At 37.8% G+C, this 20945-nt stretch overlaps 1 protein-coding gene across 1 annotated transcript in view; it reads left to right on the top strand.

The window, feature by feature from the left end:
* helz (helicase with zinc finger) overlaps positions 1-19887 on the top strand; it is a 54679-nt gene extending 34792 nt beyond the window's left edge. Inside the window, exons 21-33 of the mRNA XM_063476574.1 lie at positions 1558-1705; positions 3462-3645; positions 4772-5000; positions 6959-7238; positions 10534-10579; positions 11535-11722; positions 12005-12206; positions 12337-12419; positions 12568-13081; positions 13710-13962; positions 14173-14839; positions 15744-16038; positions 16183-19887. Coding sequence (XP_063332644.1) covers positions 1558-1705; positions 3462-3645; positions 4772-5000; positions 6959-7238; positions 10534-10579; positions 11535-11722; positions 12005-12206; positions 12337-12419; positions 12568-13081; positions 13710-13962; positions 14173-14839; positions 15744-16038; positions 16183-16529 — 3436 coding nt within the window. The 3' untranslated portion in view covers positions 16530-19887. The remainder of the gene's footprint in view (positions 1-1557; positions 1706-3461; positions 3646-4771; positions 5001-6958; positions 7239-10533; positions 10580-11534; positions 11723-12004; positions 12207-12336; positions 12420-12567; positions 13082-13709; positions 13963-14172; positions 14840-15743; positions 16039-16182) is intronic.
* Positions 19888-20945: the final 1058 nt, after the last annotated feature.

The following is a 20945-nucleotide window of genomic DNA, read 5'->3' as shown; positions in this document are numbered from 1 at the left end:
CTGGCTCAGTGTTAAGCTCTCCACAGCCATGCTGGTGATCTGTCTCCATTGCTATGTCCTCCTGCTGTGGCTCCATCTTGCAGTAAAAAGGATTTGTCCTTTGCAACTTTAATTACTCTCTTGGCTGCCATCAAAATGGAAAAATAACTAATTTCTGGAACCCCATAACCAAAATTCTTGCAATCTTTTCTTGCTGTTGTGATACTGTAACACCTTAAAAATGAACTGCTACCCCCCATCTCAACACAGGTACACAGTTATTTATTTATTTTTGGCTTGCTGCCTGACATCATTACAGCAAAATAAACCTGCTCTGCTACCATTTGTTACCATTGGTAAGTCTGCTGCTTAGTGTTGTATGTTGCCAGAATAGTGCCTCATTCATCTTATTAAGCATAATACAGCATGATATCCATGATATTATAGCTTAAAGGAAAAAAGAAATAACTGTCTAAGCCATGCCCTTTGGCTGTGTCTATACACAGTCACATCACTCCACAGGTGCATGGTGGGGTAGCGTCATTTGTCTGAAAGCGATTCAGTAGAAAGACTTCTAGGACCAACTTGTGCCCACGTATGTGTATCTGGGATTCAGACCACTTAGCTCTTTACTTCTTCTTGTTGTACTTGTTTATTATCCCAAAATAGTTTAACTTAAGATTTATGTTAGCTGATCTACTGGTCAGTTTCTGCTCTACAACACAGTCATAACTACTGTCAGGGACTGCACCTGCACTTTTTGAGACTCAATTTTGGGCAGCATAGTTACATGTTCCCATGTTCTGGGCCTGGTCCATTTTACCACCCTTTTTCAGTTACAGATCTTTGGTCTAGCAGTCTTCATCCATTATGGCTTTCCTTCACTGTTCAAATTGGACCTCATAAACAGCTACATGTGTAGATGATCACATTTACATAAATTTAATCTTGGTTTAACCATGGTTTGCCTGCCAGTGATCCTTCTTTGATCATAGAGAGCTTGGGTTTCCACTGCAGTGGCATCTTCTCTATTGGGCTTAACTCTGTTGCTGCTATAAAATCACAAACAGCCTCATGCCAACTTCATGCTCCCTGGTTCACTTTAGAAATTAATACTAGTGGCAGACAATTAGAGAGCAAGTACAAAGTTGTCTTCATTGTACATCTTTGAAGCTTAAAGGATCACCTCTCATCAAAATGTTTGTTTAATTTTTATACTTTAAGTTGTCACTAGTACTGGTTGTATACACATTGTACCCATGAACATGCATACTCTGTACACAAGGCAAGTTTGTATTGTCATTGGGCACAGTAGAGTTTCAATATTGCTCCATTTTGATCCAAACACATTTTGACGATCATGACAAAAGTGAGCTTTGTGAACAAGTACCCATCCTTATAGTAAAGCTTAATTTCAAGGAATGCGTGAATCATATATGCGGGACATGTGGTTCACGTTAATATCAGTTTTTGTGAACATATATATGAAAAGTTTTAAAAAAATTACCAAGATCAAGCACTTGTCCTCCAAATTCATGTCACTTTTTTATTTTTCCTTTTCTTCTTCCCTTCGTAAAGCTACACGTCAGAATTGTTCTATGATGGGAAGCTAATGGCAAGTGGGAAGCAGCCCTCCCATAAGGACTTCTACCCTCTGACCTTCTTCACAGCAAGAGGAGAAGATGTCCAGGAGAAGAATAGCACTGCCTACTACAACAATGCTGAGGTATGGCCGGGGCACATGTACATATAAAGCCTTCAAGAAATATTTTTGGTCTTATAAACATCTTATGGAAATAATGTGGTTCAGTTTAAATAATTCAAGGTGTTTAAATAAGTGGCATAATGACCCCCTCTGGACTGGTGCTAAATGCAACCCAAAGCATATTTAAACCAGTTTCCTGTGTTTTATGTTTATAATTATACTCACTGTGTATTGGCCTCTGAGCACTTCTAAAACATATAAACTGCTACTCACTATGGCCCCTGAACTCCACCTATTTAAACTCTGAGTGCCGTAACTGAGCTTTGTGCAAAAGCATGTTTACAAAAAAAGGATGCTTTGTAAAAACTAATAAGATTCAGAGATTAAAATTAGTTAAAATAAAAGATCAAGAAATGGTTTCTTACCAGTATAGTTGCCAACTTCACACATTAGCTGGTTAGAGTAATATAATACAATACAAAAATAACTAAAAGTTGAGTAGTCTTTAGCAATAAAAAACGCACTTTAACCTAGTGTCTGATTTTTACAGAGACATAATTATGCATGATTGTTAGATGTGGACCTATACACTCAACATTCTGTATTTGAATTACATAGAAATTAAAGTTGTTACCAGTCTTTGCCTTGGCAAATCATTGCAATTTGTTGTGCACATTGCCTTTTATTCCTGATTAAAGATGAAACCCATAAACTCAAATGTGATACCAACTTAGACCTACATTAAAACACATGAAGCACAAATTACTGAGTCCGAATTTTGGATGGGTTCTTATTTAGGTTTTCAGTGGACCCTAAGCCTTTATTGTCATGCTCCAAGCAATTAAAGCAATGATCCTTCTTTCACCCATGGTGAAATAGTATGCATTGAGTAAAACACGCTCATACGTCTTATGTCTGTTGTGCAAGAGTCTGTTCAAAGCCTCTACCTTTAGGGCTAAGCTCAGTGAAAATTGAAAAAGCAACCACTTCAACTTTAATAACAGAATTCTTAATTCTAAAATTGTAACTGAAAAATTATTACCATCAAAGTTTGCCAGTTATAGGAATTTTTAAACTTAAAGATGTGGCATTATCTATCCAATAGTTTATTTTTTATTTTTTTTAAACAAAATTTTTAAATACACATTTCATGGGGTCTTCAAAATGCTGCAGACACAGCAAACTGTCACAGTTATGGTTTTATCGTGAATGTTTGGTTTCTTTTCTGTTGCTTTGGAGTCTCATTTCCTTAAAATTAAAGTTTGGATTGTATATAACTGAATCATAGTTTTACCAAGAAGGCACACCTCAGCCATGGTAGTTGGGCTACCTTTAAAAAGGAGATTTTTAAGCATTTCATTAGGCATGAGTACAGATCAGTATTGTCAGGTAGCATCACCTTAGAGTGGTTGTAGAAAAGATCAGCCGTGAAGGTAAATCTTTTAGATGAACAGTCAGCAGAGATATGTGGCATACCTAGGAAAAAAAAATTTTGTATTGATTTCATATTGAACTAACTGAACAAATGCTGTTGGAGAATATAGCTCAGTCCAGTTATTTAACATTTTACTTTTTATTATTTATTTATTTGTCAGGACTGATGCTTCATGTTAAAATTGTATTTTTAAATGAATATTAATTGTTTTGCAAGCTTCTGTTTAGTTTTTACAGTTATGTTATAACAGTTATGTATGTTTATTTTGTAAGTGGAATACATTTTTATTTAAGTTGTTTAAAGAAGACCCTAAATCCAAATGTCTTGATTCTCTCTCCAAAGGTATTTGAGATCGTGGAACGGGTGGAGGAGTTGCGCAAAAAGTGGCCAGTGGCCTGGGGGAAGCTGGATGAAGGCAGCATTGGGGTGGTGTCACCATATGCTGACCAGGTGTTTCGCATTCGTGCTGAGCTACGGAAGAAGAGAATGCCTGAGGTCAGCGTGGAAAGAGTGCTCAATGTCCAAGGTGAGGAACAAATATTTACTAGCACATCCTGTGCTTTGTGTCTCATGTGTTAAGGTGATACATCTCTATGAGTAAAAAGAAAATATCTTAAATTAATGAGCTGATATTTTAGGATGGCTTTGGTAGTATTCTATGTTAGCAAGTGTTAAAACATCATCATAATTAAAGATATCTATGGTAAGGCATTCGAAAAGACAAACAATATAAACAAGTTCAGAGCATAAATCCCAAAATGCTTAATTCTGTGAAGGTTGTCTCCTATTTTTCTCTATGAGATGTTGCTTAAAATGAAGGAGACAAAATAAACAAATGCCTTCAATCTTGGGTGTAGCTCGAATGTATTCATATTGTGTCTCATATTATGAAATCAAGAAGAATTCATAATATGATTTGTACAATAAGTCTTTTTTTCCCCAAGTCTCTTTTCTGTGTCAGTCTCACGCAGCTTTCATTTGTATCACATTCAGCTGCTCTCTACAGGTCATTAGCTCCCTCATTAATCATACATGAAACACATGGACACGGGAAAAAAAAAAACTCTAGTTAGTGGTTAGTAGTTGAATTTAACAGATTTACGTAATGTTTTTCAATAGTTTCTTTCAACAGGCAATACAGGTATACTTCTTAATAAATAAATGTTTATTAATAAGGTAATTACCATTCATTCAGGTTCCAGTAATATAATAAATGTCACATAAGCTACTGGAGAAATTTATTTGGCCACAACTTTAGTTGATTGTTGATAGTTGGTTGTCCTCGGTAAGGTCTTGTAAACTATAAAGTTTTTCCTTTTTTCACCTTTTCTGTGTTTTGTTGTTGTTGTTGTTGTTGTTTTTTTGGTAGTGAAAGAAAAATTTAATTGAAATGGAGAATAGCAAGTTCCTAAAATCTTCTTCTAATAATTATTTTGATTTCAAATGTGTTACTTTTTGTTTGTAATATTTTCTGTTGTCATACTGTTATGTCTTGCTAACCACATCTTTTTAAATAAATCTTTTGAGAATTTTCCAAAGATCTGTTTTTAAGATTTCTGAGTTTAGCGCTTTTTTTTTTGCTTTTTTTTTTGCTTTTTTTTTTTTTTTTTAGAGGGCTTAAAAATGTTTTATTTTAAAAAAAATGTTTGCAGGTAAACAGTTTCGGGTGCTGTTCCTTAGCACGGTGCGTACACGGCATACCTGCAAGCACAAGCAAACGGCCATCAAGCGCAAAGAGCAACTGGTTGAGGATTCAACAGAGGACCTTGACTATGGTTTCCTGTCCAACTACAAGCTGTTGAATACAGCCATCACCAGAGCCCAGTCCTTGGTTGCAGTTGTGGGAGATCCCATCGCGCTATGTTCTGTTGGGCGTTGCAGGTAAATATAGCCTAATTCATATTGTTGGTTACTAATAATTTTGTCTCTGTACACCAGCACAGTGCATTTTAAATCAGACTGCCACGGTTTGATTGAAATGCAAAGTTTCAGGTTTAATTAAAACTACTATATTAATGGTTTAGGAGTTGATCATTTGGTAGATAGTTTGATAGTCCGATAAATTAAGTGCATAAAAGTTATCAAGTGTCGAGTTTGTTCACGTGTGAATATCTGCTTATTTTTCACCACATAGAGAGCAATAGCGTACTCTGATAAACCATAATTGGGTCACTACTAGCTGCCAGATCCTCTCTGTACTATTTGAATCTTTTTAACTCACCTCCGCAGCTGTCTCCATAGCAGCTGTAGTTTGTCTTTGCTTATGTTTTGTTTATGCTATTATGCAGTCAGTGTAGTAGCCGGGCAAGCTGTTATTCAATATTTAATACCTTTTATTAACTGAACAGGTTAAATGATTGCCTCTACCTGCAAGGTGTTATAGTTTTAAAAATATTTTCTGATTGCCACTCAGTTCACAAGCGGCAACAAAAACTCTGCCCTTCTTTCTTCCCAATGAGAGCTGGAAAAATACAGTCTGCACAGTTGGCAGAATAAGTACCATTTTCCTTTTCTATTTTTTCTTTTAAAGGGTTATTTACTCATCATTTAATCAGATTAGGACACAATCGATAGCCTGCCCAACATTTCCCTCATAGCAGTTCCCATTTTATCCTAATGTTGACACCTACTTGACTGCTAATGACACAGCTACTCCTACAGCACAAAAGTTTGTTTTTGAAATGTGAATGTCTTATATCGCCACATTCTTTTGACTGCACATTTCAGGACAGAAGAGAACTAAAGTCAGATGACAAATTAAAGGGAAAAAACGGCTCAAAATGCTTTTAGTAAGTTTTTAGGGGGTTTACAATGACTCTTAACTTTAAGTGACAAGTTGCCTCAAGCCATTCCAGCAAAATGCCAACGACAGTATAACAGCGCCACCAGGTTCCTCACAGTTCAAGGGTTTAGGGTTTTTCTATTAGTTTGTTAGCCATCTTTTATAGACAGCTGTTGTTTGTTTGTTTGTTTGTTTGTTTGTTTGTTTGTTTGTTTGTTTGTTTGTTTTAATCATACCAATGGAAAGCATTGTGTTCTAAATAAAGTTGTTGGGTCTGTTCCCACAAACCCCGCTAGTTCTAGAGACTTATTCATCATGAAAGAAAAACAAGGCAACAGCGTTCGATCGATTACTTGCGCAAGGGAGGCCACATCTGTGTCCAGCACGACAATGACCCCAAATCCGGCCTCCTCTCGCTGCCTTTTATTGAGAGACAGTTCACACAAAACACAGCAAAGCAACGCCCACATGGTTCTAAGGCATTATATGTATATGTGTGAACTTCTGTATGTAGGTAAGAGTGTGTGTGTGTGTGTGTGTGTGTGTGTGTGTGTGTGTGTGTGTGTGTGTGTGTGTGTGTGTTACCTCCTGCTGACCAAAGGGTCGTAAACGCAGGAAGTTTACATCAAAAGAAGCAGATCTTCCAGATAGGATGTATCTGCAATAAAACCTTCCCCAGCACAAAGTGGTTAGAGGTGGTTAGGATCAAAGGAATGGCTTTGATCCTACTGCTTGAACTAAGACTGTACAAATTTAAGAAACACAATGGCAACATTCAACAATTAGACCTAACAAAAGTACACAATGCTTTAGAAAGATTTTTCCTTTTCCTCATTTTCCTTCTTCCCTCTAGTTTTTCTGCGCTGTGCACATGCCTCTTTGCTATAAATAGTGATCTTTTATGTTTATCCCCCAAGGAGTCATTTGTAACACCGGCAGGCAAAAAAATTCAAATGATAATCCATTAAACACCCAATCCAAATAAGAAACAATACCAGAGACTAGAAAAAACTTTTCAACATTTTTTGTTTTTGTTTTTGTTTTTGCCCACTTCCAGAAAATTCTGGGAGCACTTTATTTCCATTTGCCATGAAAACTCGAGCCTACATGGCATCACCTTCGAGCAGATTAAGGCTCAGCTGGAGGCCCTGGAGCTCAAAAAGACCTATGTCCTCAACCCATTGGCCCCAGAGTTCATCCCTCGTGCCCTTAGGCCCCTGCAAGGACACCATTCGTCTTCACAGGCCCTCCATCCCCACCATCATCCACATTCTCAGCATGCACAGCCAGCCTCCAACAAGCAGGGCCCCCAGCAGCAGCAGCAGTCACCTCCTAAGGTAAGGTGTTTTTCAGTGTGGAGGGCAAAATGGAAAGGAAAGATACTGTATTTCCCTTTTTTCATAAGTATTTTGAATAATAATGATAATGCTGATGGTTATTATACACAAAGCTGAAATTGTAACACTTGAAAATGCAGACACCTATCAAATTTCACCAATGTGTCATGTCTGTTAAATAAGTTCATAATTTAGTTACTTTATGAATAAAGAAATAGTCAGACTTCACATTAACTAAACCTGTGGTAGTCTTTGAAGTTTCTTGAAGATGTTTCCCCTGTCATCCTCTCATCGGATGAGAGGTGAAATATAAAACTTTTATGCTGCAGCTGCTGATTGTCATAGTAACACAACCCGCTTCCCTGCTTGGAAGTGATTTTGAACTCTGCCATTGGAAACACAGTGACCCTCATCAAGCATTGGAGAAATTTGGCATGGTAAACAGAGCAAAGTCTAAGAGGACTGAATTTGAGCTGAGAAGCATAATTTGTTTGTTTGGTTTCTTTTGTTTGTTTTTTTTTCCAAACAAAATGGAAAAGTGGAAAATTGACAACCATCACTGTCTGCATATTGCTGTGTATTCCCAATGTCATATTTATGGCTCTCTACCTTTAACATAAGTAGGCTTCAAGATGGTGTTTTTAAAAAAAAAAAAAAAAAAAGCAATAAAGACAGTCACTCATATTTATACTAAATTACAAAAATAAAAAATTGGCTCAGTTGGATTTTTCTTCCACTGACTGAGAATGAATATTCTCAATATTTTTAACCTAATATGCATGCAGAAATAATTATTATTTTATCACATTTATTGGGTTTTTTTATTATATTTTTATATTATGTTATTTGTTGTCATATAAATAATACAGTATATAGTGATATTTGAAAGCTAATTGTTTATACTATATATGTGTTATTGTTTGTCTCAGAGGGCCTAGGGTGTTGACAGGTTTTTAGGACCCATTTGCGTAAGAAGAACCTTAAATGGTGTTGAATATTTATTTATTTTTTTATGCTAATCCAATATTCATGTTAGGTAAGAACACACTGATCAAAATAGAAAGCAAATTATCAGAAATAAATTGAGTGCTACCTACTTTTATAGAATAAAACTTATAAAAGCTTTCCATATGTGGGTGCAAATCAAATATCTGAACAAATGACTCAGTTTAATTTTCACCACAGGAAATAATTTTATGATCAGTCATTTCATTCCAAAGCGGGGGGGTGACCAACAGAATATTAGCATAACCTGTTTGGCAGAAGATCTGTTAATTGTTTAGGTCAGGATGAAATGTCTGCCTCGCCTCTGTGTCTGCACTGAGGTAAAGGTTAACGAAATCACCACTGCTGACAACCTGCTGCCATCACCCACTGGGCCTAATGAGCTGGAGCTCCGCAGTAGCAGCCAGCTTTACAGACTCACACACTTTTCTTCTATTTGCACAGTCATACTTATAACTATGCTAAATATGCAGATAAACATTTACAATTACACCATTATGCAGAATGTGATAAATATTCTATATGTTTTTATGCACAGTTTGATGTTTATTAAGGTCAAATCATTTTTTCTGGTGTCTTTGTACACAGTGTAGACACTACACATATCATTCTAATTTATTTCATAATGAGAATATGCCCTGCAGTGGATTCTTATGTTGGTTTGTATTTGACTGCTTCAGTGCATCATTTTAACATCCGTTGCTGATGATCAGTATTTTTCTAAAACTTAACCTCCGGACTGTTGTGCGTTTCTAGTGTTGTTAGGATTCAAGTCTAAAAGCTACAGAGCACATTTCCTCAGTTTGATTATTGTGTGGGGAAAAAAAATCCACTCTTGATGTTTATCAGCATGCATCAATGAGCAGAGAAGACTGTAAAGTACATTGTGGTTGCAATCATTTAAAACTGAAGCATTGTTGGGCATCCATTTTGCCAGATACGTACTGTATGCTTCACTGGACTTCAGATTGCTGTTTTCTGATGCAGATGGTGTTTTTCTGCAAGTGTGCAAGACTGATAGTTGTGCTCAAATTTGCCCCATGTTAATTCCCTTACTAAAAATATGTTTAAGTCAGACATTTCTTGGAAAATTCCTCCTTTTCAGTCTTTCTTGCATGCCCCCCCCCCCCCCCCCCCCCCCCCCCCCGGTATACCTAGGATTTCACAGTACATCACACTGCCCCTGTACTGACAGATGGATTGTGCTATTGTCACTAATGAAGCTTAAAGCTAACAAACTTTTTGTTTGCCTTTTGTCAGAACTAAGAGAACATTGGGTTACATGATCTAATTTCAGTCTTCTGGATGAAGCCAGTAAATGTTCATCAGTGGTCACTTTTCATTCTCAGCAGACTCCTGCAGTCTGGGAAAATTATTGTACGAGATATCATGTTTAACACTTAGTTTCAGAGAACATTTTGCAGCAGTGAATCTGTGATTGGATCAAATAACTGCCCTGCTAGACTATAGGCACCAGTTTCAATCCAGTGTCTGGCATTACTCAGTTGATGTTGCACAATGAAACCGTGACAGGGGAAGCTGCTTTGCTATCACATCTCAGACTCCAGTCGGTTTTAAGAAAGGGATCCTGCTTACGCTATACAGAATTTTCACATTTGCTGTGCTGTTGTAATATGACTCAGTTCTGCCAAGTCTGCATTTTACATTCCATTGCCATGTTAAACCATTTGAGTGGAATAAATATATTAGATATCTCTCCTGTAGTTTATTATGGTTTGGTTTAGCTGCTTCTCTGCGCAAGCTGGCAGCCTAGCTACAACACAAGTGTGGACATATTTTAGAGATCCATAAATACCCATAAACATTGGCTTTGCTATGGTTAACACAGCAAGACTGAATGAAAAAGGCTTTGGCAGACTGTGTGTGCGCTAAACTCCATATTTCAGTTGGCACTTTTGCTCTTCTCACAATGTTATTTCAGCATAGCTTCTGTAATGTTCTGAATTATACATTTATTTTTATTATAGCTGTCAAAATGGCTTGTGCTTTGCTTTAGTTTTTTCCTTGTATTATGATGACTAGTCATTTTCGTTGTATATCATGTCTATCTAAGACCATCATAGCAAATCCCACTGAATTGCTGTTAACATCTTCCTCCTTTAAGTAAGCTAACCCACAGTCATCTACTATTTCTGTTGCATTACTGATTACATTAATAGCAATAATAATTCTCATTCTCCATTCTGTTTGTTTTCTACCAATGTGATATGAGAATAATTTTCTTTTGGCACATTCAGACTCTTAACCTTTGTTACTGATTGTCTTGCAGGGTAAACATGCAAACCACACAGAGCATCTCCCACCTGAAGGATATGGTGAGTATAGCCTTTCTGCTCTTGATTTTCTAAATATTATCTTACCAGAACAGCAAGGAAACAGGAAGACAATAACACAAAACCAATTGTGTCAGTTGTGGTTAGTGAAGGGACAAAGGACAGCAAAAGATAAAAGGCTGGCACAAGTTTAGGTATAACAATGTTTGTTATTTGCCTACTAAATAACAATATAAATGTGAATTGTAAACCCATATTTGACAGCTTTCTAAATCATTTTTTCTGTTATAGTGACAGGTGATATAATAAACTTGTTAAGCACTGTCTTTGTCTTTGTCTAAGCCTAAATGGCTATAATTTAGAACCAATCTGTAACACAGTTTAGGACTTCAGTAGATCTCATCATGTTGATCCCTTTTTTTTCCTTCTTTTTTTTTTTTTACCTCTCAGCCATAAAAGGCTGATGGGGTATTGTTCTCATGTTGCTGGGCGGGTAGGCAACGCGGGCATCAAAGTTTGTGAATGTGATAACTCAAGAACAAAGTGACATGGGAGCTTAAAATTGATACCATAGGTGTGTATCTGCTAAAAAATTATGGACAAATTCTCAGTGACTTTCATCTCAAGGTCCGAGTTCAAGTTTTCTGAAAATCTCGTGAATTCGATAACTTGAGAACAAGTCGACGTAGGATTTTGAAATTGGGTACCATAGGTGTATCTGCTTGGAGGCATGCTAAAACTGACTTTCTGCCCTGTGTCAAGATTAATATGAACTCCCCATCACTTACTTACAACGTACTCTTATAGAATCTAGAAAATGAATATTATTTAAGAAATGCTTCCACAGATTTACTTATTATTATTATTATTATTATTATTATTATTATTATTATTATTACAGATTTACTTTTGAATCTGACAACAATAATGTCATAACAGTAAAGTAATATACCTGTGGCCTTCCCCCCCCCCACACACAAATTTTTCTTCTTTGCAGTCCAACCAAACCCAGCAGTGTTGATGGGGAACCCTATTCGGGCATTCACACCACCTTTGGGTGGCACACCAGCTGGTATGGGCAAGTCACCTAGTCCTGTGCAGAGGATAGATCCGCATACAGGTGCCAGTATCCTCTACGTTCCAGCTGTATATGGTGGAAACATGGTCATGCCCATGCCCCTGCATGTAAGTTTACGTGTGTGTGTGTGTGTGTTTAATATTGTATTTTAAAAAGGAATCTATAAAACTGTTTGCTTCTTTTTGAAAAGTGTAAAAACCGCACTGCAGATATCTGTAAATGTATGCCCTTACTATTAAAAAAAAAAAAAAAAAAAACTTTTTTCAAATAAGTTAATCAGTTATTATGATCACAATGATAGTATTAAAAATAACAATAGCTCCCCTGCCTGATTTCTGTGTACCAAAGGAATAAATGTTATTGAAATGTATTTTTTTCTTCTCCCTAAGTTGCCCTGGCCAGGTTACCAGAATCGCTTTGCTGTGGACCCTCGCATCATGGGTCATCCAGCAGCCATGGCTTACAACTTTAATCTGCTGCAGCCACCAAATCGAGGCTCCCCCATACCTTATAGTGGGGTAGCACACCCCTCTCCTCTAGGACTAGCCCAGCCAAGCCCAGACAAAGAGCCTTCTGACCCCATCAGAAATGGTTTGCCTTGACTTTCTATTTCTAAATCAAGAGATCAGTTAAAATCTCTAATCCAATTTTATGCCATAATCTAGCAATGTGGAAATGGCAGTGTAAGTCTTTTTAATTTGTTTTGTTTTTGACGTCTTAGGTAAATTAGAAGGATGTTCAAAGTCTGAGCAGAACCATCTTCAGACACCAGAAAGAAAAACCACAGACATGAAGGAAAAACAGGCAAGTTGTTGACATTTAAATGTTTCTTTTTTGGGTTAAAATTTGTCCGTTTTATTTGTACCCAAAACACATTTTGCAAAAGCAGTGATAAATTCCTTGTACAAGTTATGGTGTTTTTATACTAGTATTTATCCTTTTTTTTGTCTAGGGAGACTTAGACGCAGGCCAAAGTCGAAGTCTGGATTCACAGACAGAAAGCCTAGTTGGATTTCCCAATCCTCTGCTCCACCGAAAAGACCCCTCAGCTGCCCAAAGACCTCTTAACTTCCAACTTGCGCCACCTAGTACACCCTTTCCTTCAAATCCGATCAGTGGAAGATCCTTCCCCCAGCAGTATTCAGTCACTAGGCTTCCTTATCGGGTTAGCCAGCCTCAACACCCAGGGATGGCCCAGCAAAATCAGCAGCAGCAACAGCAGCTCAGTCCTGCCTACACTGGTGGAAGCCATAATGCGTCTTTTTTCAGTGGCCCTATACCCACTCACAGACCTGTCCAGTCCCCGACTTTGAATGGGCCAGACTCTGGAGGAGTAGAGGAGATGAGTAGCTCTGTTAGGACTCCAATGGGCCACCCAGGAGGCCACCACTCAGGCCTGTCACAGCATAACAGGGTCAGCAGCTTTGGGGATGAGGGACAGGATGGAAACCCAGGAGATGGTTTGGGTGAGTAAAACACTATATTTACTAGTAATTTAATTTTAGTTAGCTAATGAATTGTGTTACAAAGGAGGGAGCTGAATCTGATGATGATGGAAAATTAGCATCTTATTATTTCTACTTAGAATTTTCATTTAATTTGAGTCTGAGGGATTTAATTAATCTCTTTTTTTCACATAGACATGTTTTCAAGAGATTCTGAACTTGGTAGTCATGTATTCAGAGATGGTTCTGCTTATGCAGATGTTGAAGTTTGTCAAGGTCTATAGTATCCTGCTCAGGATTTAAAAGTGCTTGCATGTTCAATCAGACTGGTTCCGTTCTCCTCAAAGAAAACTTTCTCTGAACTTTTAAAACAACAGTCTCCATGGTTGAGATGTGAAGAGATTGTTTGTCAAATTTCACATTCCTTTTTTGGATTAGAATGCGTCTTTCATATGTTCAAATATTTACCCTTTCATATTTTTAATTTTGCAGTGCATTTAATATATTGAATCGCTTATTGAATATTTATTCATAGAGAATCTACTTAAAGATATTCTTAACCATGCTGTGTATACTAACCCTGCAGCTCATATAATTATGCAGAAAACATGAATGACTCCAAAAACTAATCAGACCATTGCCCTTTCAGATCTTCAGGGACCCTTGGCTCTAGAGGCCCTTAGCCAGCAGCAGGCAGCTAGGCTGGGCCAGTGGGGGGAGGCAGCAAGCCCTTTCATCCAGGCCAGTGTTGCCTTTCCTCTGCCCCAACAGCTTGCCCACCTTGCTCAATCCAACATGGCTCGCTTCCCCCATCAGCTGCTTCGGGCAGGTAACTGGGGCCTTAGTTCCAATCTGGATGATGAAGCTGTTCCTTCTGCCTCGACCGGGCCAACTTTCAGCAGGTTAGACTGGGCACTAGTACGTTTTATAGTCATTTGTAATGGTCTGCTAACTTGATCTCATAGAAATATTATAGGTTAAATATTGAGCTTGTACTTTTTTTATATCATATGTTAAGCACAATTAGGTATTATTTTTTGTTCTTTTTCTTTTGTTTTAAAACAAAATACGTAGTTCAAAAAAATTAAAAAGTAAACAATTTTCATTTCTAGGTACCCAGGTCTCTTGAGAGAGATGGCTCCACAGGAACAGCCTGAGCCCAGGGAAGCAGTTGAGATGCAGCCCCCACCTCAGTCTCGCCTCCTCCAGTATCGCCAGTCCCAGCCCCGTGGCTCGGGTGACCCTTCATCCTCTTTAGGTGCCATTTCCAATCAAGCTGGCCCTTTTCCGTCAGGACTCTACCCCCATGACACAGGTCGGGATCTACTGAACGAAAACCTTCTTAACAACCAAGGTCTGCAGCAGCACCCGGGGAATCCCCTGTACAATACTGGTAGCTTTCCACATCAGCCACCAGCTCAATCTGCCAGCCCCCCTCCCGCCCAAGTCAAATACCTTCTGCAAGAGGCCCAGTGGCCCCATGGTGGAGCTACATCAGTGAGCCCACCACAGCAGAACCCTCTGATGGGGAATCAGGGCCACGGCCTTCCTTATGGACTGCCCATCATGGCTCACCCTAGCAGGCAGGAGCAGGTTCACCTGATGCAGCTTCACCATCAGCACCAGCAGCAGCAGCAGCAACAACAACAACAACAACAACAGCAGCAGCAGCAACAACAGCAACAACAACAACAACAAAATCAAGGTCCAGATCAGGAGCCCTACCACCCATTATCCCCCAGAACATCAGCAGCCACAGCACATCACAATGTAGATGAGGTAAGGGCTCTTCATTAATGTGGTATTCAATAATATTTCAGTGAAATTAGCAATGAGTCTGAACTGCCTGAAGTAGCATCTCTATGCTAAGGTTATTCGTCCAAAGCAACAAAGTTAAGGGGGCACAGCTAAAAGTAAAGGCACAAAGACCCAGTTACTCCAATTATGGGTGGTGATGCCCAGCAGACAGCTGTGGGGCTACAGCTGCTTGTGTCAGATCACTTGTCATCAGATCAGTCCTACTCCAATTTCTAGTATCCAAATAGATGACTTATTAAACGAAAATCTATGCAGTTATTTTAATGTTGGAAATTAATGCCTAGAGAAGAAAAAATTGTCATGTCTCAGGCTCTAAACAGTTTAACCTGGGAGTCTTTAAGGATACACTCAAACTTGAAGTACCAGAGGTTGTTGCTTGGTGTAAATATCATAAATAATACTATTTGGGAAATGAATTAGTAAGAACATTATGTAATGGTGCTAATTAACCATATCCTCATATTAATGGTAAGCCAGAATTCAGCCAAATCAAGTTATTAACTGAAACGCTGTTTCACTCTTACTGCTCGCTGCTTTCTTAAAATAGGATTTCAAACAGCCCTGGATTATAATACACCAACAGACAATGGTGGATAATTGTGGGCTTAAAGTTTTGTTTTTAAATCACCTTAATTTTAACTTTTAAAAAAATTAAAGTAAAAATCAATATGGAAGATGGGTTACTGTAATGCTGTTCTACAAGAAGTAACTAAACTAAGCAAGGTCTGGAAAAGGTTGTTCTCTCTTACTACAACACTGAGAGCATACATTCACTTTGTTGTCAGTCACTGGGAATTTTAACCAATTGAATACTCTTTGTAGTCACTATATATCACCTTCTGACCTTGTTTTTCTGTGTTTACAGTATGAACCTAGAGGTCCTGGGCGGCCTCTTTATCAGCGCCGTATCTCGTCCACCTACCCAGATGAATCATCTCCAGCCAACACCCACAATACCCTGTCACAGCAATCCCAGCCTTGTGCATCAGATACCCAGGACCACCCTCATCCTCACATACAGCATCATCAGCACCCACACGCCCCCTACAGCTATCCTTCACATGACCACCTCTGGCCAAGTAATGGAGGCGGTCCGGGTCCGTTTCAGAACATTCCATGTAACGGAGCCGGCACACTCGCTCAGCATCGGGACCTTCTAGGTAAATCTTTCTGTTTTCAAGCCCAATTTCCTCTTCACTTGATTATTTAGATTGTTTTGAGATAGTTGTTTATTCTATATGCTAAATTCTATGTCCGTGTCTCATTCACCTCTCATCACCTTTGGCTGCCTTCCCATATGACAGCTTCCAAGGCCCTTCGTCAGGCAGAGGAGCATGCAAAGGCAGAAGCCACAGGAACACAGCAGACACATCCACACTCCCTCAACTCACTTCAGCATCAGTTTCCTCCTCTCATGCCCAACAACAAGCAGCAGCAGCAGCCTCAGCCTCCCACCGAGCCCAACGAGGGGGCTCCAAATTTAGGCAAACAGCCTACCATGTCCTACGCGAGCGCTCTTCGCGCTCCACCTAAGCCCCGGGCAGTTCGGCCTGAACAGGTCAAGAAGAATAGCGACCCCCTCTCCCTCCTACAAGAGCTGAGTATAGGAAGTTCAAATGGTAGCAATGGGTACTATTCCTATTTTAAATGAGTGTCACTTCTCCCACATAAGTGAATAAGTAATAATTAAAAAAAACAAAAAAAAAACAAAAAAAACAAATAAAAAAGAAAATTATAAAAAAGGCAAAATCATTTCTAAAAACACAAAAATTGTGCAAAGTGCATTTACAAGTTGTTTCTATCAGTAGGTTGGTTTTATGCATTTTGTTTCATTTAAACTTTTTATTTTTAACAGTCATTTTTTTTCCTCCTATTTCACATATCTGTGAAGAAAATAAGTATATATAATGAATGCATTACTGGTATATATACATACTCATTATGTATATATGAATATATACTTATATTATCTACACTTGTATATGTACGTAATGCTAAAAAAAAAAAAGCAAAAAACAAACATAAAAAAACAAAAAAAAAGCTCAAAAACAATGGTGTCTGTTGGTTGACCACTTAGCTACCCGCTTGTATTTTTCCTTATTGAAGTTGTTTTGCGAAATAAGTATGTTTTTATTATTTTTTTATTCCTCAGTTTCGAGTGGACATTACTTATTGATTTTCATACTACTGTAGATGTAATGGACATAAGCTAAGTGGTCAACTGACACAGAAACTACATGGAACAGTGTATAGAAGTAGATAAATTTTGCTCTAATATGTACATATAAAGAAAAAATAAAAGACTGAATCGTATGCCACAGACATGTCCTTAAATTCCTGTATCATGCTAGCATTTGCAATATGAGTTTTAAAGTTTTGTTTTTCCTGTTTTTAGCTTCTGATCTTTAATTCTTAGACATCCTTACCTGGGAATCATCTTCAGTCATTTTTAGTAGAAAATGTGATTATTTATGGGGAAAAAATTACAAATATCGATTGCATATTTTAGCTTTCACCAGCTTTAACATCAAAGCAGCAACAACCGTTTCATTCCTCCTCTCTTTGCGTTAAAGATCAGAGAACACCATCCTTTTCAGTGATAAGATTATCCTAGACTGCTTTGCTTGTGGCTGACACGCAGTTACATGAATTCTTTGTTGTTGTCGTTGGTTTTATTTTATTTTATTTTATTCTTTGTTTAAGACCGACATTGCATCGTGGACGTACTTTGCAACTCATGTCCAACAGTATGACATTGTTTCAGTATAATTACTGGAGTGAAATGGTTTGTTTGTTTGTGTTTTGCTATTGGACAGAGTTCTGTTTTTATTGTGTTGTTTTGTTTGAAAAGGTTCCAGTACTCTGAAGGTTTGTGTAAGTGAAGAAAGGGCAGTGAGGTCAGAGTAGTGTGTCTAACAGGCAAACTGAGAAGATCTAGAATTGCAGTCAGATGTTTTTGAACACACTAAATTATTGGTCTTACGTATGTTGGAACTTAAGAGTAAACACCCTGAAATGTTGTAGGTGTGACACTTTTTTTTCTTTTTCTTTTTTTTATATGCTTCTTTATTTTCTTTATAGTAACAATGAATAGAAAATTGCCCAAAGTTGATGATAGACCTGTTATGTTAACCTGATCTCAGATGATTTGCCAGTTTCTTGCCACTTAGTTTTAGGCCAGAATGTCCAAAGGTTTTGAAGTCCTTAGGAATAAATATTACTTACATCTTTTGTTGTTTTGTCGCAAACATTGGTCATTGATCATTTCCAGTCCTGCTCAAAGTCAGCAGCTTTTCCATGAGCTGGGTATTTTGGAAATTCAGAGTATGTAATATCAACCTTTTAAAACTGCTGAAAAGAAAAATGAAGAGTAACATAGAACTCGCTGTTCAGAAACCTTTGACTGTTTTGCTTTTAGGGTGTGAATATAAAGAATGAATTGGAAATGTTGGGTTTGCTCCTCGTGGTTCACAGAACCTTTTTATTCAGATTAGATATATTAACGCTACTGCAGTAGACACATTGCATTCTCTTTAATCTAACTGAAATTGCTCTGATCATGCTTTGCATTTCACTACGACAACATTTTTCTATATTTGTAACATCTTAATAAATTACAGGATGAATCATGCCGCTGAGTTACTCAAAAGGAGTTGACACACAAGAGGAAGACACACGTACGTGCACATGAATTTTAATTGAAACCCAGCTGATTAGAGTCATGTGGAAATGAAGTATAAAAAGATGCTCGCACACTGTATCTGCCTATTTTATTTAACAAAAAAAAAAAAAAAAAAAGCGACAAAGCAATAGTGACAACAGTAGTCCAGTGCTCAGTCCTGTCATGTAATTCATGAATTGTTAACACATCACTGCCCCATCTGCAATTTGCTAAAAAGAATAAATCGCCCTGCTGTTTCTTGGCTTCCACATGGTAGTTAATCTCTCATAAATCTCTCTAAAGGTCACTTCCTCAGAACCCCACTGCTAATAACTTTGTTTTCAGCAGTCAGCAGAGAGCTTCGTGCACGGTATGGTTTCATTTTTGTCACATTCTAGCTCAAAGGTCCAGATTTTTTGACTTTGCAGAGAACACATACTTGTAAATATGCATTTTCTAGGTATTTACAAACAACTTTGGGAACGCCTCAATTTTGTAGAAGCTGTTCAAAGAAGAGGTATGCCCTTTTTAATTATGCAAATTCACACAAAAAAAGAATTCTAGAAATGGACAACAACAACCCGGTTGGTAGTTGCAACATCTTGGAACTTTTTAGATTTTTTTTTTGTTGTTGTTGTTGTTTTGTTTTGTTTTTTGTTTTTTTGTTTTTCTCTTAAAGATGGTGTCTGGCTTATTAGGCAGAGGGGACATTATGTTGCAGCTGTTACAAGACAACTTCTTTCACTGTACAATGTGTATTTTTAAGTACATGTTGCTGGATTAGTCCTTTCCTGTTTTCTCACCACTTCCCAAGCTGTACAACAATCAAAATGGATTTGTTTTTAAATGTGAAGTCTTTTTCTTTTCTTGCATGTTGAGATGATCTGGCTGGTTTTTATCCCTGTTTTTACCAGTTTGTATTGATTTATCGATGGAGGAAAAAAAAAGAAAAAAAAAAAAGCTTTTTGTTTAACCTACAGAGTCAGATTTTGGTATATTATTTGATGTGTACAATAACTTGTGACATTATCAACAAATCTATTATACTATTTTACTAATGTGTGAATCAAATATGTAATGGTCATGTTAGGTTTTTTTGGTTTAGTTTTTTTCTTTCTGCAGTTAGTTGGCAGATGTGAAGCTGAGGTTGCTCCCTCGTGTGTATTGAATTTAAAATACTTTGTTTAGGTGATCTGTTTTCCACACAATAGTTGCTGGCTGGTCTCTGAAGTTGTGCAATACTAATATTTCACCACTTCTATAGATACAGTTTTGGTCTTGAAGCAGAGGAGATCGAGCCTTTTTTGTTTGTTTGGTTGGTTGGTTGTTTTTTTTGTTTTTTTTTAAAGAAATGCTCATTTCTTTTTTTCACAGCTCCCTGTCAGGAGTCTTTCTTTTGAAAGGAGACAATAAAAGCACTGTCTTGTGTGTGTGTGTGTGTGTGTGTGTGTGTGTGTGTGTGTGTGTGTGTGTGTGTGTGTGTGTGTGTGTGTGTGTGTGTGTGTGTGTGTGTGTGTGTGTGTGTGTGTGTGTAACAGTTTGATTTCACCTTCCAGAAATCACAGTCTGAGGTGTGTATTTAAGTGGGGGGGGACAAAGTGAAACCATCTTGTGTGTGGCACACTGAATGGGAGCAACCTTTTGCCCAGCCAGCAGAGAGCACTGTGTTCAGCTTTCTATAAGCGCCATCTTTTCCCGTTATCTGTTGGCTCTCCTCTGTTCTTCCCTCGCTGCAGTGAATCAATGGCTCACCTGTCCTCCCAGCTTCCCAGTCCCATTGGTTCCTTACTCATGGGTACAAAACAATGGATAGATCTGTTTTACTCTTCTTCATTTCAGTTGGTGGTGGTTATGATTCAAGGATTTTTGACTGTGTTTTAAAGGTTTATTTTCTTTTCTTTTTTTTTTATTTGTTTCTCTATTAAAGTGTTTTTATTGAAACTGTTTGAGTTCTGTTTCTCTGTCTTCTGAATTGTTGTGTAGTTGTGCCACCTGGGTCCAGATGGACTTTTACTGCATTAAATAATGCGGTCCCAGATAAGTTTTCCACAGCATTTCAAGATTGAATTTTTATTACAAACCTATAAAGCAGTATATAACAAACACACTCAAAATCTAACGCATTCCAAAAGTTGTTACTGCATGCCACATTCAGTGAAAAAAACACTACAAGTACAGGAGGTTCACGTCAACAGCTGCCTCTATTTTAAACCGCTGGAACTTTTTTTTTTTTTTTTTTTTTTTTTTGAGTGACAATACAACTTTAAAGTCAAGTCAAAGAAAACTTATTTTAAAAGTAAATAAACAACTGGATTCTTTCCTCTTCTGTGCAAAGATGGATGCAAGGCTGACAGAACAATGACAGTGTGGTTCTTCAGATACACCACATGTCAGCACAAAACGGTC

The sequence above is a fragment of the Pelmatolapia mariae genome, linkage group LG6, assembly GCF_036321145.2.
Source record: "Pelmatolapia mariae isolate MD_Pm_ZW linkage group LG6, Pm_UMD_F_2, whole genome shotgun sequence".
Taxonomy (NCBI): domain Eukaryota; kingdom Metazoa; phylum Chordata; class Actinopteri; order Cichliformes; family Cichlidae; genus Pelmatolapia; species Pelmatolapia mariae.
Note: the sequence above shows the minus strand (reverse complement) of the source record. Positions and strands in the feature narration are given on the sequence as shown.